This window comes from Olea europaea, chromosome 12 (genome assembly GCF_002742605.1).
Source record: "Olea europaea var. sylvestris chromosome 12, O_europaea_v1, whole genome shotgun sequence".
NCBI lineage: Eukaryota > Viridiplantae > Streptophyta > Magnoliopsida > Lamiales > Oleaceae > Olea > Olea europaea.
Window position 1 is genome coordinate 7,133,799 of NC_036248.1, and position 27,284 is coordinate 7,161,082.

At 34.5% G+C, this 27,284-nt stretch overlaps 1 protein-coding gene across 3 annotated transcripts; it reads right to left on the reverse strand.

Moving 5' to 3' along the window:
- Window positions 1–1,998: 1,998 nt before the first annotated feature.
- Window positions 1,999–25,404, reverse strand: LOC111405424 (brefeldin A-inhibited guanine nucleotide-exchange protein 5). Of its 3 annotated transcripts, none has more exons than XM_023034289.1 (34): window positions 25,277–25,404; window positions 25,000–25,147; window positions 20,007–20,082; window positions 19,456–19,711; window positions 18,906–19,027; window positions 18,752–18,810; window positions 17,433–17,490; window positions 17,271–17,355; window positions 17,016–17,171; window positions 16,785–16,840; window positions 16,471–16,540; window positions 16,319–16,387; window positions 15,493–15,615; window positions 15,344–15,397; window positions 15,159–15,241; window positions 13,323–13,419; window positions 13,136–13,234; window positions 12,818–13,015; window positions 12,568–12,678; window positions 12,308–12,492; window positions 10,789–11,415; window positions 10,129–10,546; window positions 9,138–9,377; window positions 8,929–9,052; window positions 8,684–8,832; window positions 8,042–8,398; window positions 7,179–7,345; window positions 6,825–7,099; window positions 6,427–6,605; window positions 5,145–5,261; window positions 4,586–4,722; window positions 4,220–4,481; window positions 2,660–2,755; window positions 1,999–2,485 (listed from the first exon to the last, which is right to left on the reverse strand). In XM_023034289.1, exons 2-34 carry the CDS (start codon window positions 25,109–25,111, stop codon window positions 2,420–2,422), a joined length of 5,283 nt encoding a protein of 1,760 aa, XP_022890057.1. In that variant the 5' UTR covers window positions 25,112–25,147; window positions 25,277–25,404; the 3' UTR covers window positions 1,999–2,419. The 3 variants fall into 3 exon arrangements, with proteins under 3 accessions (XP_022890057.1, XP_022890059.1, XP_022890058.1); XM_023034291.1 differs by having other exon boundaries at window positions 25,000–25,130; window positions 25,277–25,391; XM_023034290.1 differs by having other exon boundaries at window positions 25,000–25,197; window positions 25,277–25,391.
- Between the last annotated feature and the right edge of the window lie 1,880 nt (window positions 25,405–27,284).

Below are 27,284 nucleotides of genomic sequence, written 5' to 3' on the forward strand. Positions count from 1 at the left end.
CGTAATTGAAAAAAAATATATATATATATATATATATATATATATATATATATAAAAAGAAAAAAGGGTATATACATACATAATACTTTATTATAATAATGTGTGGTTGAAAATGAAATTGTTTTAATGACTATCAAACATGGGATTAAAAATCTTCCCGATTTTATTTTTTATTTTTTGTATTTATGTCTTCAAATTATATTTTCTAAACCGAATAATTTGTCGAGGACCAATTCTTGTCCATGACGACGGTCAAAAATTTTTTTAAGAGGGATGGAAATACTTATTTGTCAAATATATTTTTAAGGATTTTTTTATTCTCATTTTTCTCAAAATATATTTTTGTCTCTTCTTTTCAACTCGCATTTTTCAATAAAATAATATTACACGTAAATTCAGAATTTTTCCTTATTTTTTTCACTATACATTCTCCATCAATCTACTATTTCAAAATACAATTTTTCAATTTGATGGGGCTCATATGAGTCTTAAATAAACAAATAAATAATAAATACAAAACTTTGATAAAATAATTTTCCACACTAATGAAATAATTGGATAGAAATCATCATCATAGACATGATATGCTAATTAATTGAAGATTAAAGATGAAATACAATGAAAAAAAAAAAAAAAAAAAGGTTGAGAATATTTGAGAACATAAATATAAAATGAGGAAAAATTAAGGGACGTCATTACAATTAAAATTTAGCATAGGTAACCTTGAAGAATTAAGGGTTTTTTTGAAATTTTTTTTTTTTTTTTTTGAAAATAGATTATGTAATTTTTATTTTTTGAAGAATGTGTGGTTTAAAAAAAAAAGGAAAAATTGAGTTAACTCGTAAAATTATTTGATCCAACTTGATCTGCTTCCATAGGGATCTTAGATGAGTATCTCCTGGGGAGCCGCCGAATCTAATTATCGTCCATGTATGATCCGTACTAGATCTGATCAACTGTTCATGTATTTTTATTACTATGAAATTCATAAATGAAATAGTTAATGATGGGAGTTATCATTATCCTTCTTTTAGTGACAAATCTTGGAATGGGAAACAAAACAGATGTACCAAATTTTTAGAACGTACAACCATCAAACCAAAGACCAAAGCAATGCACGACAGAACAAAAATTTATTTATTTTTACTGTATTTTTCACACTTAGAAGAATAAAATTTCTCATTTGACGTTGAAACAAGATATTCAAGAAGAACATGTTATTCTAGTTCGATACCGTCAAGAATTCAAAAAATAAACTATTAAATTAAATTTGAATAAAAATGATTTTAGAAAAAAATTGAGTTTAAACATGAGCTAAATTTAGTTTAATAACTTAAAACTAAACATCTTTCTATTAACGAAGATTTTAACTTAAATAAGGAAATGTTTATCAGAATTCCTTATTTTATATGTTAGGAACCAACTTACTATCCAAGTAATAGATTGAGGACTAGTGGTGCAAATTTCCTATTCCATAAGCCCAGGTAATTCTTCTGCTAACAAACTTGACTGTTCCATACTAACTTTCAACCCACAAAATTTCCTAAGAAAATGTAGCATTACAAATACAGGAATAAATTTTGACAATAGTACATCAAAATCTCTGAAGAAAAGCACTCGTTTCCCAAGTACGTAGATATATCAAGATACTCGTTATCAAGAGCTTCGTATATAAATGCAATGGTCAACACCGGGTTCTGGGGCAAAATATCCTGCTTCAAGGGGTATGGACAAGTTTCCGCGTATTTTAACCATCAATATGACTTCCCTGTCCCTGGCATCTTCACACCAACTGTTCTGTGGAACACCATATGCAAATTCCTCCAATGTTTGATATTCCTATGGCAGACTGAAATCTCAAAAATTTGACCCGAACCCATCAACCCATCAAAAAATAATTCACGCAATCATAGTTGGGTTTAACGAGCATCAGAAATCTCGATGACTATACAACAACTCTCAGCGACAGAAAAAATAGCCCATAACATTAAACAAATGAAAAAGAAACTAAAATTTTAATAGTGGTACTGTAACTACTATATTTCAAAAATGGATACTCTTGTTTCAGGCAAATACCACATCACATACATCCAACCTTCACTATCCGAAATTCAAACCCAATAATAAAATCCACTCCCATTTGTTACACTGAGATGCCACAATACACTAGGCATCCAAAACAGGAACCACAAGATAGCTGCTAATTCTATTCCATCTCATATACGTCGTCCACCAAAATCTAAAGCGATATTCATACAGCTTAACCATGAAAAAAGGATAAAGAACAGTCACAAAATGGAATTATACGACCAATGGAGGAAAAAAGTAAGCAATGCTTCCGGGAAAGGTATCCCCATTTACTCCGCCAAAGGAAAGATTAGCTCTGAAGTAAACTCAAGTGAATCCCACTCATAATTCCCTATGCCACCAACAATGTGTTCAATTGCTTACTAAAAAGCTCTGCAAGCGCTCCACGTACATCCATCTGAAATATAGGACGGCCATTTAATATGTTGATGCATCACATGACCATTAAATAATCTCATTTGCCAACTAAAGATAAATTTCTTTAATCTTCAGTTTCTCAATTGTCAATACTCAATAACAATGGGTATAAATTGTAATGGTTATATACAAACATTCTGGGAGCCAAGTTTACCTGGTCGCAGCAGACGAGTTTCGTAATAAATGGATAGAAATCTCTGAGGTGATTTTGGAATATCTGGGAGTTCATATCACACATGCCTTTCAGCACCTGAAAGACCATGAAATATTATTATAAGTTGCAACTTGAATCACAATATCAAGAGGAACGTATGAAATGTTTGCGGAAAAGCATAAATAAACCAGTCACATTGCATTTACATTTTTCAACAAGTACTTGCATTTCTGCCAATTTAAGCCCCCGTTTGGCCCCATTTTTTCAAATTAAAATAAAATGGGCGGAATAGTATTTTTTTGAAGATGAGTAGTTGAAAAAGAAGGAAAAAATTTCGATTTACATGTAATATTATTTTATGGAAGATTGTGTGATTGAAAATAGGAGAGAAGTGAAATTTAATTTAATGGGGGGTAAATTTACTCCTAGGATTGTGGAAAACGTCATGAAATAAGAATTTCAAATCTCCAGTCTTCATGGAGTCACGGAAAAGGTAAAGCCTGACAATATTGACATCAAACATGTAACATTGCAACACCTTCATTTCTTTATTTTTATTTTCCTATCTAGAAATTCATTCCACAACTTGCCACCTTCAGTCTACATCCAAAATCTCAATTCAATTTCCCACGCCTGTACAGAAAACCCACTTACTTCTGTTTTTGACAACAATGAAACTAATTATTTTTTTCTCACATCAACAAATCTTTAATATCGTGTTTGACTAAGCAATTGGAACTTTTGACATCCATCTTACAACTAAGGAGCAACATGCAAGTCTAGAATGGCTGACTTCTGTTTTTGACAATAATAAAACTAAGCCCCTGTTTGGCTCGGATTTTAATCGGAGTCAAAGTAAAAAAAAAAAATAATCAATATTAACCATATTTTTCACAGGTCTCACAACTTTTCAACCACACATTTCAAAAACTTTTATCAAAATCTACTAAAAATCTAATTTTAATCCCCACCAAACCTCCTCTAATTATTATTATTATTATTTTTTCTCAAATCACAAATCTTTAATATCTTGTTTAACTTAGCAATTGGAACTTTTGACATCCATCTTACAACAAAGGAGCAACATGCAATTCTAGAATGAGCAAAAGCAGCCATTAGATTTTTCAGAAAATATGTCCCAAAAACGAACTGAAATCACATTGTTCATCTCCTCTTTCAAACTCCTATGCATTTGTCTAGCATCATGCATTCCCTTGTATTTGCTTCATTTCTCTATTAAATATGTGCATGCACAGGTCCCAATGAAACAGGACAAGAAAAGGAAAATAATAAAATATGAATTATTTATGAGCTCCACTTATAGTTTCTGAGAAATTGATATCGATCACTAATTGTTAGTTAGTCTGATGAAACATTGAGTTGATTAATCCTCAGCTGGCTTAATGCAGATAGTCTTCAGATGACCTTATATTTCCAGAAAGAGGATGGTCAGCAAACAGTGTAAAGGTATCCTCTTGCAACCAAAAGGGAACTACTGCAATATGCGAAACCAAAGTGTAGAACAGAAAGGTAAAATGTAACATTTCATATATTTCACACCTTGACAATAATTGGAGACCGTAGTTCTAGAACTCGATGAATATCCATATTAGCGGTATCCTCCATGCTAGATTGAAAATCAGATGCCTCCCTTAGAACCTGTTCACAAAAAGACACAAGCTTTTCTTCAGCTACTCCTTGAATTTTCTCTTCTTTAACATGTTCCTCGTTTTCAATATCAACTGCTGCTGTCGTCTTGTGTAAGATATCCAGATAGATGCATGTTCCAGCTAACTCCTGGCGAAGAAGATTTAGTGGTGGTCTGCCAAGCAAAAACCCAATCATTATAAAAGAGGCATGGGGCTTGGAAGTATCAAACTCAAAATCAAAGAGAAAATATTATAAATTACAAATATGCTGGCCAACCTTTCAGCAGGAATTTGGTGCATCCGCATTCTGAGGTTAGTATATGAGTTGTATGATGAGGCAAACTCTAAGACGGAGAACAAAATGTCCATTATGGTGATCTTCTGTGATGCATTCAACTTGTTCCAGTATTTCTTCTGCAAGTTAGAAATGTATCAACTACAAAATTGTCATCTAGACTTGTATTAACTGAGCGTGGTAGCAAAATGCACTCATAATGTACACTTTAACATCAATTACATTGAGAATTTTCTCATTCCAAGATCAATTTTGAGGCATTTTATTCAGTCTTATATTTATATTGTTAAAAGAAAGAACTTTGTTTCACTATATCCTGAACATGCTGAGATTACTGGGACTGCTGATGTGAAAAATGGGTGAGATAAACGTAAACATATCATAATTTTGTGCAGAAATAGAGACATAACCAGCAAAAATCAATTTTAAAATGCTGAAATGATAAAAATAAAATAGATAAGACAAGTGTAGTAATTAATAGATAAATTTTCGTAAAAGAAATCGATTTGAAGATTACATTGAAGAAGAAACTGATTCATACCTGAATGCTATCAATAGCACCTAAAAGTAATAACTGTGTGATGCATTTGCTCCTAATGGTTCCCAGCATTGGACTCTCCTCCTCTTCTCTGGCATCAGGTTCTGTAGCATCAGGTAACTAGAGAAGGGGAAAAAAATCAAACCCAGAATTCAAATAATGAAACTCGAAAGAAAAAAATTAGTTAGAAAACAATGCACTCTAATGCAGCATTTCTAATATCAATACAATGGCAAAAATGTAGTATTGATACAATCTGTCGCTGGAATAAATATCTTTTGAGAATGAAGAAACAATAGCAACCATCGCTCTTAAATACAAGAGAATGAAAGAGAGCAACAGATCAGGCTTTTTTTAAAACTTATACACACCACCCACACGGTACATCTTTTTCTTAGGTAGGGGCTCTGGAAACTTTCATAGAAAATATTGATTTACTTGAGAGATTTTATCTACACAGAACCTCTTAAGTATTGCAGAACACTAGAAAATTTAGCAGTCTCGGCCCTTTCAAGTTTCTACATTCAAAGACAAGTCTGTATAAATTCCTAGCAATATTAGAATTTTTTATGACTTTCTAACTGCAATCCTCCATTATACAAAGTACTTAGATTTGAGGTCTATAATTTTGTCCCATTTTCAATTAATTAACTGAACTGGCTTTTTAATATTTCTCATTTATAAGCTCACTCACAAACTTCAATATCTACTCTCAACCGTGCTACAGAACTTTGGACTCAATTTCAGTTCCGTTTCCCTGTGAATAAATGGTGACTCCTTTGAGCAAATAGTAATCACCAGTTCAACAGCTCCAAAAAAATCTAGTAAGTTAACACACACACACCTGTTGGGTTGGTTGGACAGCTAGGTGAAGTAAATTAGAGTTGTGGTCCCTCCCTTCCGAAAAAAGGGATAAAATTGTATCGAGTCTTCTTTCTTTACATTAACACCAAAGGGTTCAACACATCCCCAGTTTGTGCTTTCCTTTTCCTTTTTAGTCCAATAGTTCACACGTATCAATTATTATATTATTGACTTGTTCTGTAGGGGCAAAACAGAGCGTTGTTTTAACAGTGAAGAAATAGGAGTTTGGAATCTTCCTTCAAATTTAACTTGTGAGTCAAGCCCAGAAATGTTCTCAATGACCAAAAGAGTAATGTGAAAGATTTCATGAATATGTATTGATAATGTAGTTAACACAGCAAAGGGAAAATGATTCAGTGACACAATTTGAACAATCAAAACCTTAAAAAACATATCAACAAAATAAAAACCAAGTGCTAACCTTGGATGGAGAAGATGGTGACAGAATATCAGGGGTATGGTACTTTGGTTTTGAGGTAAAACTTCTCACAAAAATGTTTTCCATCACATTTCCCATAATTTTTTGACCTATTGTTTGAGTGCGTTGTAGGCCTCCACCATCAGTGGGTTTTGTAGCTCTTCCAGAAGGTGACGGCATGCCTACGAAAGACATTAACTTACGCTTTTATTTCAAATCTTGATAGAATGAATTTACTGTAAGTGCATGTCCGGAACAGGGTACCAGGTAGGACTGGACAGTATAGTAAACAATATTTTCGCTTATTTTTCTTCTACAATACTGTCTGGTACAGTCCAATCCTACCTATCAAACATGTCATACAAGTATCCAAGCAATGATTGCGTAAGTCCATTGCTAACCTTCAGATCCCTCCATATCTGCTCGAAGCCCCATCTCTGGATTATGATCCAGCGAATTGTTATTAATACTGGCATTTGAGGACATTATTCCCACTGTATCCCCATTTTCAAATATGTTATTATGATTATTATCTGATGCGTTACTTCCACTAGATAATGAAGGATTAACACCAAAAGCGGCATCTGAAACTCTTGCGAATATTTTATGATGCTTTGAATTGTCGAAACCCAAATCATTGAGCAGCTCCAGGGGCTGTGTTGTGTATGAAGCATCTCTGGACAGAGTGAACCAAATCATTGTTAATACAAAATACTATAAAATAAAATAGTAAGGCATATATGCTCCTTATGCACCTTATGCTATTCAACAAAGTATTCCAGTCATTGTCGCTAAACTGATGTCCTCCAACTTCAATAAGATGCACCAATGCACCCAAAGATATGGAAACAACCGATTGATCTGTTTTTTTGGCACAATCTAACAGCAAACTGAGCAGTGGAGGCAGCATAAAACACACATCCTATATATAATGAATAATAAATCATCAGAAGATTATTTAAATGTCAGGAATCATGATCTATGCAGCAGTGAAATTCAGCAATTATGATTTTCGAAGTTCTGAAAATTACATGAATTGATCACAAGAGAAAACAGCAAGTAGACAACTTGGCAATAATTACAGCAGCACATCACCATAACTAGATGATCTCAGACAGGCTAAAGCAAGTATTATACTTGGTACAGGAATAGGAAGTTCAGGAAGTCCATTTGGATAGAGGCTATATAAGGAAAACAAATAAACATTAAGTCAACCACTGCTCAGGCAGATACATATTAACATATTTGAAGGAGTTCAAGAAGTGAGAGACATTGACTAAAGAACACTGTTAGACGAATAACATGCGTTATACCTACTATCACTAAAATATTACCAGGAAGGAGAGCTCTTCAAGGGCGAGTTGAAGGAAGAAAAAATACATTATTCATAAGCACATTTTGTTCAATGAACCAAAATATCATATAGTTAAATACAGTGAACCAACATCTGAGTAACACAAACAAACAGAAAATGACTGTATAACCAAGAAAGAAAAAGCTGAAATATTCGCTAAATGCATAGAGAATAGGAGCAGTGAAGAGGGGAAAGAAAGAGTGAACTGGTAGGAAAGAAGCTACATGTTTACTAGTAATGATCAAGATCAACCACTTATGATACCTTGTAAAAAGTGTTGAAAAGGTTGCATAACAACTGGAGAGAGTGAACGCTACTTTCCCGGAGCCACTCATCACCAGAAGAGATAAAATTATCTTTTCCAGCATGTCTAACGTGATCGAAGATGGGAAACAGGACCCGCTGGAAAATATTTTCCCAAAATGATGAGGAGAATTTGCTACCTCTCTCATTTAGCAAATCAAACAAAACCTCAAGTGCACAGTTTCTGACTTCTGCTCTTGGATCCGAAGTCAGGTCAGAAAGACCAGCCAGCATCGGGAACCAATAGTGCTCAGTGACATCACAAGTTTCATCCGCGTGAGTATCAATTGGTTTCAGAGCACCACCTGGTATAAGGCCCTGCAAATGAAAAAAATTAACAAAACAGTGATTGCTTGTATGCCCACGAGAGGTTGTCACAAAAATCCGTTCTTTTGAGCTCGTTCTTATTCATCCAACCACATACATTTTAATACTACTTAAACGAGTACCCACTGCAGTAAAATTAATTAATTCTGAGCAAACTGTTGCAATCTATAGAAGAAGACTGAGAACAGGAAATGATGGACCAAAAAAAAAAAAAAAAAACATAGAATAAGAGTCAAGATCAGTTATAAAAATGAATGCTCAAAAGTCGAAACAAACCTCCGCAAGACGATCCTCGCATATTCGGAGGAGTGCAATAGCCTTTAAACTTATCCGGTGAGAACTCTTATTATTGGCAAATCCAATCAGGCAGTTGACACAATCCATAAAGCAGTCTCCAACAACCTGATCAAAGTGTTCCAAGACAACTGCACCCTCTACCACGTCAGTCAAGGTTTAAACAATCTTCCATAACTATATAAAACATACTTCATGAGAAAGAAACAGAAAAGATTGGTTCTGACCCTGTTCTACATTCTCGAATGCACTTTCAACAATTGGTTCCAAGTCATCATCCGCAGCAGCAGTGAAAATCATAAACACACTTCGCCAGCCAGACTTTATGCTTCCAACTTTAGATTTTATCATCTGTTATCCCTAACAAAGTGTATTAACATACAAAAAACACATAAATATCAACAAACTGAAAGTACATATTGTCACACATACATACTTGAACAATGCAATCCACTATAAGCCTCCGTACAGATTCACTTCGACTGCTTCTCATAAGAATGACAAATGGTTTTAAAATATCGTTCTGGAAAGTGAAGTTCGCAAGTTCTGCACGCTCCAAATACTTCATACCAAGTTGTCGTAGAGAATCAATGGCATACATAGCAACTTTTTCATCGCGATGACTCCCAGCGGAGATAAAATGATTCGCCAGGACAGACCATATTCTGGCCCAAACCTAAAAAATAGATTTGGCTATCTATTAGAATTGAATGTGCGTGTAAATTTATAAAATTCATCGTGTATCACATGTGACAACACGTATGCATCCTCATAATTAAGATCAGTCATTTATAGTTGAGTAACATGTTTCCTCACTCCAATAAAATGTGTCCCTAGTCAATATAAAAGATAAAAGGAACTTTTCAGCATATGCAGCCAGTGCATTGCCAAACATTTTGAAAAGGACTTAAAACAACTTTCTATGCAATTTGTTACAATTGATAAGTGATCTGCAACGATTGTCTTTATTTAGAGTACTTGAAAAAATATTCAAAAACAGATGGATAACAGATCAATTCAGAAATTTCATTTTGTATGCTAGTGTTCACATCAACGTGGTAGGAAACCCTTGACGTGTTCACATCAATGTGGTAGGAAACCCTTGACAAAGTAAACCCGAAAATATTGTCAAATGTATTATATTGTAGAGATAATATTATTACTAAGTGCCACACGATTAATAAACAAAACAATGTGAAATGTGAACATATCTCTTCTAAGTAGATCAGTAAGTACTCTTACGAGCACTTTATAGCCTCAGGGGTCATGACCAAATTGAAAGTAGTATCCACAGTTTAAAAGACATACATTGCTAAAGGCTGCTGTGAGTCAGAAACCAATATGTTAACCACGTCGTCAAAGCCCAACAGAATTCCATTTACAATAAACTAAGGTAGAGTAGGAACTCTTTCAGATGAAGAGATTACCATGCGTATACGAGCCATATTGTAATAGCTGATCTCGACAAGCTTTTGCAAGCTGAACACGCGTGCTGGATTCTGTTTTAATTCCTCAGCTGAGACACCACATAAAGCATTAAAGAACTCCACCACAGATTCACTGGGCAATTTGACACTATTCACGAAGACTTGTTCAGACGGTTTTCCAGCCAACTCTCTCAGAGATTGAACAACGGCATCTCTAGATATCTGATTTGATCCTTGCATGACAGTTGCAGACACAGCAGGCGACGATGTTATATATTCAAGGCGAGAAATGCATTCCAGGACTGCATTCCATGTGTCTTGAAGAGCATCAGTGTCAGTGTCACTTAAAGCCAACAGTGTGCGAAGTGCTTCTACATTCTTACTACGCATATCCCTTGGTGCATGTAAGAAATTAAATCTGCAATGCATTTTCACAAGAGTATTTGTCATGCTCCACAAAATTTTCCATGGTGAGTAAAAAATGTGTTACCAAATTCCCATGAAAAGTGATTTGTACTTTTTAAGGAAAAAAGCATTCAAAATTCACCAACATTATAGAACAAAAAACAAAAACATTGAGAAAATCAGAGAGGTACTATAAGGAAAAACTTATAAGACAATCAACAGTGCAAAAATATAGAAAAAGAAAGTGAGATTTACCTGATCAGAGAAGTTAAAAACGCGTAACGCATTGTATCCATTCCGAGAATATGTGTTATGTGTATACCTGCTCTGAATCCTTCCATACAAAGAATTACTCTTGGTTTGTTATCTCCTTCCTCCATAGTAACAGCAAAAGTAGCAAGCAATGGCCACCCAACAGCTTCAACCATGGGACGGATAAGTTCAATGCGATGCGAAGTATAAAAAACTCCCCTTTTTCCTCCTTGGTTCCGAAAAATAGCTTGTGTTTGCTTAATAATTGCCTCACTTTCGGACCTTGAATCAGTTGAAGAATTCCTTCTGGGAAGAGCTAAATTAAGAATACTAACAAGTCGGCTCCTCTCCTCTACTTCTGGCTTATGCTTACTACTTTTAGAAATGCCAGCAGGATCATCTTTCATTTTTATCTCTTCTTTGATGATAGAATCATAGGTCTCTTCTAGGAGTTCCTGAGGAGCACATTCTTCAGCATCATCCCTAGCATTGATTCGTACAAATTCACTTTTGGACATTTTTGGCCACACCATCGGATTATGAGCATCAGTATTCAACATTATAACAGCATACGCAAGAATATATGCCGTGTCTGCATTCTTGAAAAGACCAGGATTGTCTGCACAATAACTGCCAAAAAAATAAAACATTGTTTCCAGTCGGAATTATTTACATCAACATGAGGAAGGATTAAATCAACTGAATTATTAACATCAACATAAGCAAGGTACATTCTCTTTTAAACTAGCATCTATATAGAAGTAAATTTAACTTAAAATGAACAGTTCTATTAAGGCGGAAGGGAAAGAACAAGAAAAATTATGTTCGTTGGGTAATTGCTGAATTTTAAGGCAAATTTATCTTATCTTATTACTTAGTGTTCTTGCAGAATACCTGCTGCTTGCATAGAATTTTTTTAATAATGCACATCTAATTATACATTTTGGAGGTGTAGAAGTACTTTTACTTTTTCATGCCATCATCATTTTCAGACCATATTTTGTATGGTTTTCCATGTTAATGATATCATAATATGTATAGTTCGTGTCCAGGATAGAGTTCCAAAGAGGAGAAAGCATAATAAGCACCTATATATACTGGCCAATATGTCACAAAGGCCTCTTGATTTACATTAAATAAGAACGACCCTAAAGGGCATCAACAAATCCTTCTTCCAGAAGTGATTTGTTATGATTATTATTTCACTCAAGTTGGTGAAAAGATTGATCAAGGCTCAAACCACTTTAGATCGGCTACTTGGAATGCCACTGCCAGACATCTTCCTGACAGAAGAAGTATTTCAATTATTCCAAGGTTTTACAGCATCTAAACCTTGAGAAAATATCAAGTGTCAGCACCAATGTCTTAAATGTTTCTATATGTGGTTTTATTTTCATTTTCCAGTTTAAGGCTCCTTCAACTTATCTGAGTTCCCATATTTTCTTTTCCCGCTTGAGGGTCCTTCATAAACAGATTTGAGTATACCCCTATGCACACAAGTTTAGCAACCAAAAATGCCTACCGCTCTGCAAACTTCTCCATTATACGATCTATCTTCTGAGCCTCCCCTGGAAGTCGGAATCCTTTAAGGAACTCACGAATTGCAACATCAAACTTCATCCCAGAAAATTTCATGGAATCTACGTAAGCATGCATGACAGACAGAGGAAACTCCTCGTGCTGACCTAAGTAATCACCAATCATTGCCTGAGAAAGTTAAATTAGTTAATTGTAACTTTTTTAATCAAAGAATTTATGAAGCAAAACCAAAATAACGTCTACCTTGTCCAAATTGGGAGTATTTCTCAGAAAATGAGCAACTGCAGCTGGTGTATTTTCCACCAACCCACTGGACATCAGATATTGTACGCCTTTCCTTGATTGGCGATTGAACTGTTACATAATTGAAAAATGAAGCAAAGAGCTCTTATAAACATTGGGCCTACATATTTGAGAGAGAAAATAGCCAGAAAATTGGGTTTTTCAAGAAAGTAGGGCATATCAACAAAAGAATGCTCAAGGACCCACATACCTCAGAGATAGCAGCTTCAATTGTGGATTTATGAGCTTTCAACCTCTCGAAGTTACTTGGGGAATCTTCCCTGATTTTTGATTCACTCAATTCTGTAGTTGAAGGTTCTTGAACACACTGTTCACCAATATTCTGCTTCTGTGATTCTCTCTGAGAGTTCTCCCAATCAACCAGTGATTTTAGCACGCTCACGAGACACTAATATCAAGAAACAGGTGTCAATCAAACAATTTGAACCAGTGTCAGGCTGAAAAGAAGTTGCGAGAAATAAGAGTACAACAGTTGCCAGATGAATAATATATAGCCGATAGGATATACCTGAAGTGAAGATCCTTTAATTGATCCCATCTGAGAAGCGGTAACAGACTTTGGATCCACACTTTGAGTACCCTGAGCAATTTTCGATAATGTGGTTACCTGAACATTAAGATATCAGACAAAGATGACTTGTTAGATGTATATCAGGGAACTCAGATAAAAACAGTGTGTTCAGAAAGAATCACACCATGCGTTCAAACAAGTTGGGTGCTTCAAGATCACAATCATAGTTAACGAAGAGATCAACAAGCATCTGAGAATCCTTGCAGACCTTCTCTAGCATCCTGCCAATTTTAGATTTTATGACGTCAAAGAACACCAAAAAAGGGGGAAAAACAGCACGTCAACAAACCACATTTTGGCTAACCAAGGGTAAAAAAATCTGTATGTCATAAGACAATTAACCACACTTTCATTTCTTTTAAGGGATGGCGACAGTAGATAATATTCAAACTAAAGATATAAACAGGTTTTGTTACAACATGAAAACCATTTAAGAGGAAAATATAACATGGAGAAGTTGGTGGCTATATTGGGTTTTAGGGTCGCACAGTTGTCTATGTCATATCTTGAACTCCTTTTAGGAGCACGATTTAAAAGTAAACATATTATGAACAGTATTGCGAAAAGGGTGGATAGGAAGTTAGCAGGTTGGAAGCACATGTACATCTCAAAGGGAGGCTGTCTTACACTCATTAAGTCCACCCTATCGAATCTCCATACTTATTTCTTCTCATCATTTCATATTCCTGCTGCTAGCAAAATGATTGAGAGAATTCAAAGGGAGTTTCTTTGGAGAGGGTTAAAGGAGGAGAGAAAACTTCATTTAGTTAATTAGGGGTATAGTTTGTTTCTCCCTTAAGGATAAGGGGTCTCGAATTGAAGAGCCTTGTATTGTTTAGGCCTTACTAGGTAAGTGGTTGTGGCGATTCGGAGTGGAAAGGGGGAGTTTCTAGAGAGATTATAGAGGCAAAATATGTTGTTATGGAGGGGAATAGTGCTCAGTCGAGAGTCATGGTTCTTATGGGGTGAGTTTGTGACGGTATATCCAACAAAGGTGGAGGGACTTTTGAGATTGACGTTTATTGTCGGGAATAGTAATACTATCAGTTTCTGAGATGATTGTCAGTGTGGAAATCGACCGCTAAAGGTGGAATTTCCTTCTTTATATCATATTGCTTTGGTGTCGTCTGCCATGGTGAAAGATATCTTAAATACACATAACAGAAGTCTTAGCTGGAACATTGTTTTTGGGAATGGCTTACAACACAAAAAACTAGATGATTATGCGCTGCTTTTGACATTTTTGTACGAGGTGCACATCAGAGTAGGAGATGGTGATTGTAGCAGATGGAGGTTGGCACAGAATAGTATTTTCTCAGTGGGCACTTATTTTAAATCCTTATAAGGACCTATGGAGAACTCATTCCCCTAAAAGATGGTATGACAATGTAAATTGCCTCCTCGGGTGGCATTTTTACTATAGATGGCTGTGAGGGGATAGATGTTAACGATAGATAACCTCTGAATAAGGGATTTTTTATGTTACAAAATGGTGTTATGTATAGGAGAAATAGGGAGACGCCTGGCCACTTGTTTCTTCATTGTGACGGTGCTCGTTTGCTGTGGAACGATATTTTAGCTTCTCAACACATGGATTGGGTGTTGCCACGGCGTATGGAAAATGTGTTAAAAGGCATGGAGGAGAAAGTTTCGTAATAAGGACAGTAAACTTGTTTGAAACCTTATGCCAGACTGCATCGTATGGTGTGTGGAAGGAGAAAAACAGTCGCTATTCTGATGATCATACACGGATAACACAGCAGATTAGGGAATTGTTTTATTTGACATTATATAATTGATTTAATGTTGCAGCTACTACTCGTATAGACGGGCTGTCCAAATTTTATGTTTTTCCTTATTTAAATTGTTAATACATTTTCTTTGAATTATCCTTGCTTAATAAAATATTTGATTACTTATCAAAAAAAAAAAAAAAAAAATTTAGAGCAAAATACAGTACCGGAGAACACTTATTTTTTGGCTAAGATCTGATCCATCCAAAGATCGTAGAACAATCAAAGGAAAGAATACTCCAATTTCACCCTGAAAAGAATAAACATAAGTTTACAGCCTAGAGAACAAAATAAAAATGTTTCAATTCTGATAAAGAAATTATCACACAAACTTTTCGAAGTTTTCTCATACTTTAAGACATTCTCTAAACCGCAACAAAAGCACTGTGAAAATTCCTGTTGCATACTGCAGTGAAAATAAAAATTATTGTCAACATAATTGCACAAATTTTCATAATAGCGAACATAAAATTGAGCCAAAAGAGAAAACATCTGTTAAACCTGAAAGATGCTAGAAGATTGAGAAACTGATGCTCTCAATAATGCATATGAAAGGTGAGCTTTTGTCGAGTCAACAAACTGAAAGTTCTTCGTGAATGATTGACTAACACCTTCCAGTAAACCCTGTAAATTCCACATGGTAAATGATGTGTGATGAGTCTTCAGCATGCATAATATGAGCACACAACAAGAACTAATATCGTGTATTACTACATTCTTTTCAAAACATTCAACATCCATTTAGTTTACATTTTTCCCAGATGCTAAGAATAAGCATGACCATTGCTTTCATCTAACACGTCTTACTAATACAATGACTTCATCAACAAACCCGTATTTCAATCCCAAAACTTGATTTTGAAATTGAACATCTCTTTCTTGGTTCAATTATTTTAAATACTTATTATAACAAACACAGGATAAAAATCTGAATTGATTTTTCAGGTTTTACTTAACTACATGATTGTAATTTGTGAACAGCTACCACATATAATAAAAGGAAAACGGCCAACAGTTCAATACAATAGGTAATTGGAAAAAACCAATAACTCATCCGCCTGCAAGTATATATGAAATGGGAGGAAACTGGGCTTCAAATGGAAAGAGAATGGTGAACAGGGAGGGAGAAAAGGATCGAATAAGAACAACAATTGATAAGCAGAAATTTGTATATACATTCTCTAGGCTGTGAACTTCCATTCAACAACTTAGTACGAAACATACAGAGTAGTTTAGAATAAAGTAGTGTCCAATTAAAAGAGTATTCTTAAGCATCCAACAACAACATGCAAACTTGCTAGTTTGGAGATATATTCCCACAACTAACCTGCAGAAGCTCCAGGGAGAGAATACGCGTTTTGGTAGTAACTTCATCCTTATCTTCCTTCATACCCATCTACAAACATATCAAAAAATTATATCGAAACAGTCACAAATTAGAATCTAGAATAGTATATAAACAAGATGCTACATACAAACCTTACACAGGGTGCGGAAAAGAAGTAGAGCATCACGTTGTCCAATATTCATGCTCCCTAGGTCCTTTCCTCTGAGAGAATTCACAAGTTGAAGGTATAAGCACCCAGAAGTGGGTTATTATTTATGTACAGAACAAGACAGTTCAAGTTCATATATTTGAAAGAAACATGATGAATGGACTTCAACTTTTGAGATCTGCACTCCATGTCTGCGAGGAAACATGGAGTGCATAAATCATGTTATGGGGGTTATTCATAAATTTCTTTTCCTAAATCCTAATTATAACAATCTCAATCTTCATATGGTATCCATACCTTGTGACATTTTCACCATCTTCGTGCAAAGCCTTCTCAAGAACAGCCTCTAAACCCTGTAAAAGAACGAGTTCCGTCTCATAATTTTCAGTTATCAGATGGAAAATTTTCTGACACTCAAAAAACATACAAATACGTGAAACACTTGGTAATTAGAATAGCATTATTCGGCTGTAGCAAAGTGCATAATCATATGGTAAAAGGCAACAAAGATATGAAGTAGCCAAGCACCTTGATATCAGTGCCGCCAACAAAGTTTTGAAGTTCATCTCCCAGATTCATTCCTTGCTCGTTCTGGTCACTGGATGACACTTGATCAACCTTTGTGTTTGACGCATCTTTCGAAGTAGCTTCTTTACATGCAACAGAACTTGAAGCGGAAGTTACCTGAATCACCAGGTAGTGATTATTGAGCATTGAACTGTGTTTCAATCAACTAAATGGTAAGAAACAAAAGATTTCTGAAATGAAACTTCTATTACATACTGAATCAGTTTCCATCCGTCTGAATATGATGCTGAGCATCTGAGTTAGCATGGCTTTTGAAGTTGCTTGGTTTATAGGACTCTTGCTAAACATCCAAAACAGACACTATTAGCTCTATATGGAGTTAAAATCAATTTAACCTTACAACGTATGAACCATTACCTATTAAGAGCAATATTATAACACACCCTGATGACTCCAAGCAATGGTTCACCATGAACTGCATTAGAACAAGGCAAGACGGCACATATAATTAACTAAACCTTTTGAATTTGAGAAATTTAGGTCCGTTCAATAGTGCCTCTGTCCAACATGGATGAAACTTGTTGTCAGGAGGTTAAATAATCTTAGAAGTGGCTATTAAACAAAGTGAAGAGACCCCAGCAAAGTGTTTACTTGGGAAACACCTAAACCAAGTGATTTGAAGTTCTGACTGCACAAGTAAGAAAAATCAACCATCATCCCACAACACCAACTTTATAATGAAGAAGAGGAAAAGAAGAAGCTTGTCAATGTAGCTTCCTTCATATCCTTGATGCCTTTTCATGTTGCAAAATCCATCGGCTTAGTTTACCATCAACATATGAAACGACTTAGCAGATATGTAGTTTTGCAAAATCATGTCTTTGGAAAGTACCTACATTTTGCTCTGTAGAAGATCTGTGGACAGTCACATGTAGAAGATTGCCAGGTGGCAAGAATGGACCAGTGCAGCACCCAAAATCCAATGGGAAGCTGGATGTACTAAAGGTGAAAATAGGCTAGTCTGAAGGACATATAGGCGATGGCTAGCTATACAAAGCCAAGAAATTTAAAACTCTTGGCTCTTGAGAAGGAGAAAAAGTAACATAATGGCACCAGGAGACTATTTGTGGCATAAAGAGATTGCCTAAACCTTCCTGCACATCTTAAAAGTATGACGTGCCACAACTGGTAGAGCTTTCATTTTGTGCATGAGGTGCAATACATAACTTTTGAGTATATTTACTTCAAAGGCGTTTTCAGTCTTTCAAGTTGACAGGTTTTACAAAATATTTATCCTGTACTTCTATTTTAGTGGAGTGACCATGACTACCGAAATTTCTTAGTTATGAACTTCAAAAGAGTACTTGTATCTCGACAGTAAAAGTATGGTCTTCCTAGAGCAACATATATTATGACTCTGTACGCATTTTATTTCACTCCTTTCTGAATTTCATTGACTTCATGAATCTCTGCAATATCTGAGGCTTTTTACACAACTAGTCCCATCCAAAAATTTCTAACCTTATTCCGCAGAAAGAAACATTCTATCAATTGATAGTAAAATAGCAGAATGATATTAGAGTGAAAACTTAAAAAGTGACCAACATAAAAACATGAATAACAGATCTCATAGAACATATCTAATATAACAAAATAATCTTTCTTCCCAATTTGAAGTTCGCTAAATTGTAATGACAACATATTTATTAAAAAAAAGGAATATTAAGCAAGCATACCCCTGAACTTAGTCGATGCTACAGCAGAAAGAAGCACCTTCAGTACTTGAAGAGTAGTGCTGCATTTCATTTCCTCAGGAGTTACATTCAGTAAATACCAAACAAATAAAGAAAAAGTATAAATGTCCAATGTGCTGGCGTGTATACAGTATACCTGTCAGGTGATGAATTATCTGCACAGCTGCAGACCATGTTGAGAATATCAGTGAACAGTTGCGAATTTTTAGCACCATCTAGACCAGGATCACCCTCAAGGTGATTGTATCCAATCAGTTTCTGTTTTCGAAAATTAAGCAGATTAGAATGAGATACATAATCTTCAAAATCCATCAAATAAAAGTTCAAAGGTGCTTTAAATGAGCATCTAGCCTAGTACAAGCAGTTATTTCATCATTAAAAAATTCAAATCCAGTATAGTATTAGTACATAATTTTGTGTTAATGAGCATGAAGTGCGATGTATCTAACTTAATGGTTTAAGAAGCAAAATCAGTTTCCCCTATCCATTTCGTTAGATGGGTAAAACATCCTTGACATTCATGGAGGTGCAATCACACACACACAAGGAATACACATTAACAAGAAAAAAACTATGAGGAGTTACAAAATATCAACTTTCTGATGCCAAATGTTAAAAGAAACTGAAAAATGTCTTCTGCAAGTAATGTTTAAAGCTGAATATCAGTGACCAAAACAAAAACCTACATGAAGGCAATCCAGGGCAAGCTCCATGACTATGATGTTCTTGGTCTCAAATGCAATTCGAAGTGGATTCAGGACAAGCTCAGCCTGAGCTCCTCCTAAAGTATGCCCCGCACTAGCTAAGGCTGTTGTGATAGATCCACCACTGTCGGTAGGCCGGCTAGCAGATTCCACCTCCTCAGCAGCAGCTGGAGCATTGTTAGATTGATCTGATTCCGTCGCAGATTTTTCAGCTCCAGCATCACTTGCAGGTAAATTACTGAAAGAAACGTGTTCCCAAAAATTGAAACTTCAAAAGACGAAGGAGAAGTACTGGAATACTGCAGACAAAAAGACTTGCACAGTAGAGATCAAAACTAATACTACTTTCCATAGCATCGCCATCTACCATTTATCATGGAAAAATGATGAATATGACTGAAAATAATCAGAGACAAGTGGATCCATGGACACTAGTAATGGGCTTGAAAAACGAAAGGGCAGGGAATAGCTGGAACAGAGATTTGGCATGAAAGAAGGTTAGAAAACTACAAAGTTACATATGCAGTACGCACCTTGTCGCTTCAACTGAGGATGTTGCCTGGTTAGATTCACCAGAATTAGATTGCTGACTGACGTCCTTTGCACTGTCTGGACGGGTAGAGACATATAAATACTACTTCCATTAAATCCACTGATGAAAATTTGATAAATAGGAAGCAAACACAAAATGCACTTAAAAGCAAACGAACAAGTAAAGCACGAATGACAACAAATATTCCCATGTATATCACTTCCCCTCCCCCAAGTCACCCCAAATCTCCAGGTTTCCCTCCAAAAGAATACAGTTTCAGTAATAAAATATTAAAAAAATAGACCTGGCAGCATCAATCTCTGATGCTCGGACTCTTCGAAATGGTTGGAGTACCCGTGTCGAATACGATACGACATAGGAATGGATATGGGATATGTGTCGGATCCTTCAAGTTACAACCGGACACTTCGTCATTTTTGCTTCTTCCTCTTCATTTTTCTTCTTTCTTCTTTTTTCTTTTCTTTTCCTTTACTTCTCGTTTCTGCTCTTTATAAACCTAATGCCGCCTCCGAGAGGGTAGAGAAAGACGACGGTGTTAAGTTTCCCTTCTTCTTCTTCTTTCTTTTTTCTTTCCCTCTCTTTATCAGTGGTCTAGAGATTTATTTGTATAAAATGAAAATGGGTTTCATTTAGTGCTTCACTAAGTCCAAATTACGATCCAGTCCCTCATTTTCAATTTTATATAACATTCAGTAATTAATTTCTCATAATTGAAAACTAAACCTTAAAATTTTATTTTATTCATCTTAACACATTATTCAATCCTCATTTCTTTATTTATGAACAATTAATTTTAATTTATTCAAAATGACATCTTGGATTAATAAAAAAAATTAAAACTTGAAAGACGTACCTACCCACGTACCCGTGTCCAAAATTTGGACTCTTTTTAAACATGTCCCCTTATTCTACATTTTTAAAAATAAAAAATCTGACACTTAGATACGTACCTGTACCCGATACCCATACCCGAGTCCGAGCATCATAGGCATCAATAGAAATAATAATCAAATACCCATATTCAAAAGTAGTTTTCAATGAAAATGACTGGTAACTTTAAGAAATCATTCCAAATAAGAGAACAAAAGAAACGAGGGTTCGGGAGTGACCAACAGCTCCCTTTCTTTCCTATATATATGTTCCTCCTCCCACTTGCTTGCACTTCCTTTTAGATCATGGAACTCCTATGTCTGTGAGTCCTGTCTAAATACAGCACTGCCCAAAGTTATCGGTCTCTTTGACAGTAACATCTGCATTTCTCATCAAAGACCTCATAAGCAAGTCTCTCCAACTTATACTCCTTAGCATTTCAGCAAATTTCAAATAATTCTACAAAAATCTTCACCTTCGGACACTCAATCCTGTTGGTAACTCTCAAATTTAATTGCAATTTCTCGACACCCTTCTTCCTTTGTTTAAAAGCAATGACAGCTAACTGTGAGTTCTTCCTTGTCAACTCTCTCTCATCTCGAGTTTCCCGTATTAAATACTCATGGCCACCCCACCGCCACCCCCAATCGTAATTCGATATCCTCAGATCTGCAATGTGTTGCTCATCTACATGTCAATATGCTTAGGTTCTTGGGCATTGAAATTAACTTCCTCTGTTATCTGTCTGATTGCAAAACATAAATTGGAAGCCTCCAGATTGTTCCCCTGTGTCTGGGAGACCTAGTACCCTGCAACATGCCTCAGAAGGAATGAAAGTGCAACAGTTCTCCATTTTTATTTCTATTTCATTTTTTATATCTCATATCATAAAACATTGAGCCTATGTTTCACTCAAGTTTATATACACTTTATAATCCCTCAAACCACTTATTGTCCATACATGTTAAGGAACCCACATCTACTACCCAATAATCTACCACTCATTTTGAACTATTTATAATTTCAACAGTTTATAAACACTTCCTAAACTTGCTTTGAAGTTTGGTCTCAGAAATATTTTTCTGCTGTGTAATATTGGATGCAACTCACTCAAAAAATAAAAATAAAATAAAATAAACTTTGTTTACAAATCCATGATATTGAAGAAAGATAATATCTGAACATCAAATCAAACACTCGTCATAGAATAAGCTTGTGAATTTCGTGGAAAGATATAGTAGAGTTTCCTTCCCTGACACACAGAATGTGGTTTTGGCAGGCATGAACTGCACTGGCACATTTATGAAATCAGGATACCTTTTTCAGATACATTTTAGTTATGGAATTAACAACCTAATCGTCTAGTGATAAGAGAAAGAAGAGATTGAGGTTGATTTGAAACTTTCTTCTAGCAGTATTTATGCAGCTGAACACAACGGACCATATATTTAGATTTGTTGAGGTCAAACCGTGTGAACTAGTAAGTAGAAATCACATTACAAGAAAGAAACCCTATATTTTTCCAGGGTTAAGAGTAGCCATCTCTTGCTCCTCTCTTTCGTAATTATTACCATCCCCCCTCCCAAAAAAATAAATAAATAAATAATGCACACCACCTGAATCCCCTAAATCTAATCCACTATTAAACTAGGAAATAGCTTCCAGTCCCATAGATGACTTTTTAAGAAATGAAAACAGCTAAAAGATGCAGATAGCATAGGCCAAAAGTTGTATAGGATGTAAGCAGGAAAAACCTTAAGAAGCACGGATACAGATACATAATTTGAATACGATAGGGTTACGTCGATACGATTTGTAAAAAAAATTGGGATACGACGGATACATGGTATACAATTCAATGCAGTATAATAATAAGAATAAAATAAAATATATAAAGCATTTTTTCTTAATCCTTAACTGTTCTAACTTCATTTTCTTCAACGTGAACTTCGTCATTTTCATTAAAAACAACACTCTTCAAGTGTGGCTCGATAGATTAGCACCATCAAGTCCAACACCTTCAAGAGTATCAAATGAATCACCAACATTGTCCCTTATTTTGGATTCTCCTTTTGAATAGAAATCTATTTCTCTTGATAAAAAACACAGATTACCATGAATGAAAATAAATTCTTCAACTCAATATGGAGTAATTTTATTCATTCTCATAGAGTCCACAAAAGAGACGCACTCATTTTTTGCAGCACGAGATGAAGAAAAATGTTGCACAAGAAGTTTCAAATCAATGCTCTAAAGCAAAGAAGCATGTAAATCATGAAGTAGCCACTAGGTCTATGAATCCATATTATACCGATCAGTGATAGAATCAAACTCACCCATAATATTCTTCTTCACATGTCCTAATGTATCATGTACGTATCGAAAAATTAAAAATTCAAAAATATATAAAATAATTAAAAAAATGTATCTGGTACGTATCGGAGGATATAGGAGAGTATCTGAGCTTGGATACGTATCACATATGAGTATGTATTGAGTTTACAAGTATCTTTGCTTTTTAGGGAAAAAAATATGTGGTTCCAATGTACAATCAATCCACACGTGTAGCATATTTTGTAAGAAGTATATGGCTTTTGCTTTCACACTGAATCATTCAATAAGCAGTCAATCAACCCAATCCATGTTGGTATGATAGATAATCAATATATATCTTTAGATAGTACACAGCATTCATAAAAGCTGAACATAAATTTCCGTTTCTTCAAGGAACCTCGAGATTTATACTTCCAAGAGTGACAATTTACTAAAATAGTTCCATATAAGTGGCGTAATTGTTGAATACTAAAATGGAATAGCTTGGGTTCATCAATTACCCTATAGATTTAGTCCCTAAACTAAAATATTCGTTCGAAACTTCAACAATTCCATGCAACCCAAGTAACGACCTCCAAGTGATATTTGGCATGTGTTAGCTTGAAAAAACTGATATCTATAAATAAGTAAAAATCACCCTTTAAAAAAATCCTTTTCTGGTGCTTTAGAAAAGTACCGACTTCACATTTAGAACAGAAATAAATTTGTATAAGATGATTTCGCCCTTTCTAATGAAAAATGGTTAAAAATATGAAAACACTAATTGCAGATGAGAAGAATGGAAACCTATGAAAATGATTAGTGCCCAGATTGAGCTTCATTCATATGTAACTAAATGCTATCTTCTCCAGACTTCAACAAATACATACATCATAAAACTAAAAGTAAAAAAATTAATAAAAGTAAAAAGTTGCACTGAAAATGGATTAAATAGCATTACAAGCTAGACCAAACGCAAAGAAAATGAGCCTTCTTCATTCAACTACAGAATGCAACAGGAAGGGTGATAAAGAGCATGGAGTCAGCCTGCCAAATATAACTGGTTACATAGATAGTACATACCTAGTAGTTACATCTCCAATATCACAGATTCTTAGTCCAGCTAACAAGTATAAATTTTTGTTGAGACATAAAGAGCACACGGTCTGACATAAAGCTTAGTTGGTTGACACGTGAATGGCACTTACCTAGAACTTAGGACTCTATAGCATATGATAATCATCTAGATCACAAAACCCTAGAAATTGGTGTCAAATATGTTTTCGGTTCCATAACCCATTGAAAAGCAATCACATCATATTGAAAATTTTAACTTGAGTGTTCCATTACAAATTCTTCTATGGCCCCTTTGAATCCAGTTGTGCCCAAAATAACGTCTAGAAAAAAGCTATATCATAATCATCTAGACCAGAAAAGCCTAGTAATTGGCGACAATATATGTTATCGGTTCCATAACCCATTGAAAAGAAATAACATCATATTGCAAATTTTAACTCGAGTGTTCCATTACAAATTCTTCCATGGTCCATTTGAATCCATCATGCTCACAATAACATCTAGAAAAAGTAATTTTTAATGACAACAACAAAAATTAGTCTAATGAGAAAATGCTTGTTTCAGTAGATAACAAAAAACACTTTAACCAGCAATTCCTTTGGTTATCGTTGAGAAATTAACTGGGCGAAAACGTAGTAAAAGAAACTTGAAATTACAAAAAACATTTGCGTGCATGAATGTAAAAATATGAGTAACAGATCTGGGGCGTGTACCTATATAAGTCTGGATTGCAGACTGAAGATTAGTGTATTTTTTGTTGGCACACTCTTTGAGCATAGACTCGAATGCCCGCGTCACAAACCCACCTGCTGCACCCCCTGCCATTTTCCTGCCCTTTCTTCCTCTGTTCAATTGAATTACCTTTTAAAATTGGTGGGTTAAATAAATACTGAGATCAGATTAGATGAGACCTGGAATTTTTAAACACTTTATTCGAGATCTTGGATTCTAAATTTAAATAATTTGTAGGGAAAATGAAGAAATTGTTACCTTTTTCCTTCCTCACAAGTGCGAAAATCTTAACACCGAAGAAAAGTCAAGAGATCTGGCCTGGAAACAAACGAATGAATGGATGGAGAAACTGTGCACTTGCAGATTCTATGCTGTGACGCACCTGATTTTATATTGCTCTTGAAACTCCACCGCGGATTGTGGAAACAATGAACAGCATAGTCGCATTGGGTGACCCATGCGACTTTAGTTGGGACTTTAATTATTTCTCTTTTCCTTTTAAATTTATACTTTAATAATTTATTTGCAACGTAATTGAATTGCATGCAATGTCCTCAAGCTTTTTCTATTTTATCATTTACGTTCTAAATATTATTGTCAAATTTTTATCATCAAACTTCAATTAATTAGCATATCTCATTGTTTATAATGGTTTCTACCAAAATACTCCATTTGCATTCTTTGAAATTAAGATAAAATATTGTTGAACTATTAAGAGTATATTTGATCCCCATTATTTTTAAAATTTATTTTTCTCTCTTCTTATCAACCACATATTTTTTAGTAAAATAATATTTCGTGCAAATTCAAATTTTTCTTATTTTTTGCCGCACATTCCTCATCAATTTATTATTCCAAAATACACTCGATTAAAAATGGAGTTCAAATATGCTCTAAATTTATTGCTATTTTAATTGTGATAGACAAATTTACAATCTCCTAGTGCCCTTTTGGAAGAAAACGATTACCATCAAGTTGGGAAATATTAATGGGAAAAAATTATAGACATAAGGACTGTAATGAGCAAACTCGAAGAACTTGGGTGCAATGAATTGTGATGCAACAAGTAAAATATGTTATTTGAATATAAGTACTCATAATTTAGTCCATGTTCCATTTTATATTTGAATATAAGTACTCATATATATATATATATATATAAGTTTTCTAATAGTGATTTTTTTTTCTGAATGTGTAGTTAAAAAAGTAGTAAAAACTTTAGATTTACATATAAAATTATTTTATTGAAAGAATATGTAATCGAAAATGAATTTTAAAAAAATGAGCTTTAGATAGTAGATATATGCATGGAATTAATTCAATTTATCTCCCGAATTGCATGACCATTTTGAAAATTTCTACAATTGTGTTTATATAAACATTTTGAATCAAAAACTTTCAATTAAAAAAAGTGAAGGGCTGATGATCATATTATCGAACATATATTTTAAAAAAGGTAAACTGCACTATTAGTTTATAGAGTTAGCTCAATGTATTAGGCGACTTAGGCGTCACGTAAGATTCCTGATTTGTGAGAGATCCTCGAATTTTTTTAAATTACTTGTACATTTTTTTATTTTTATTTTTTATGAAAACGTAATTTTTTTATAAAGCCTGACAATCAAGGACCTAACCTAATAAAACCACGAATCATTTTTATTAGTTTCAAGAATCAAGACATATATTCATTTTTTTTAAAAAAATTATTTTTTAACGGTTTATTCCTAGCGGTGAAGACCTTCTCTTCCGACTTCCTTCTCGCAATGAATGAAATCAATAAAAACCCAGCTTATTGTATGATTAAACATGCAATCAATGTAGAACCCATTTTCTTGGAAACGTCTTTGACTCAAGGCTTTTTTTTTATTATTATTATTTTTTTATTTTTTTTTAGAAATTGTTCGAAGTAATAAATAATTTTTTTTAAGATTATTTGATTAAAAAGTAAAAAAAAAAATTATGTATTTACGTGAAAAATTATTTTATTAAAAGTGCATTTGATTGTCAATATTTCCATGGAAAATATATGTTTTCCAGCCAAATTTCTACTTATATGCTGTTTGGTTGACTTTTTTTCATGAAAAATATTTTCTTACTTTTGACCACGTTATCATACTTTCCTCAAAATCAAAGAAAATAATTTCTTTAGGGGTCCGTTTGATTGCGAATATGAAATTTGGGTGGAAAGAAAACGAATTCCAGATAATTGAATTGCCTAAAAATTATTTTCTTAGGAATTGCAAATTATTATGTTTAATTGATATAA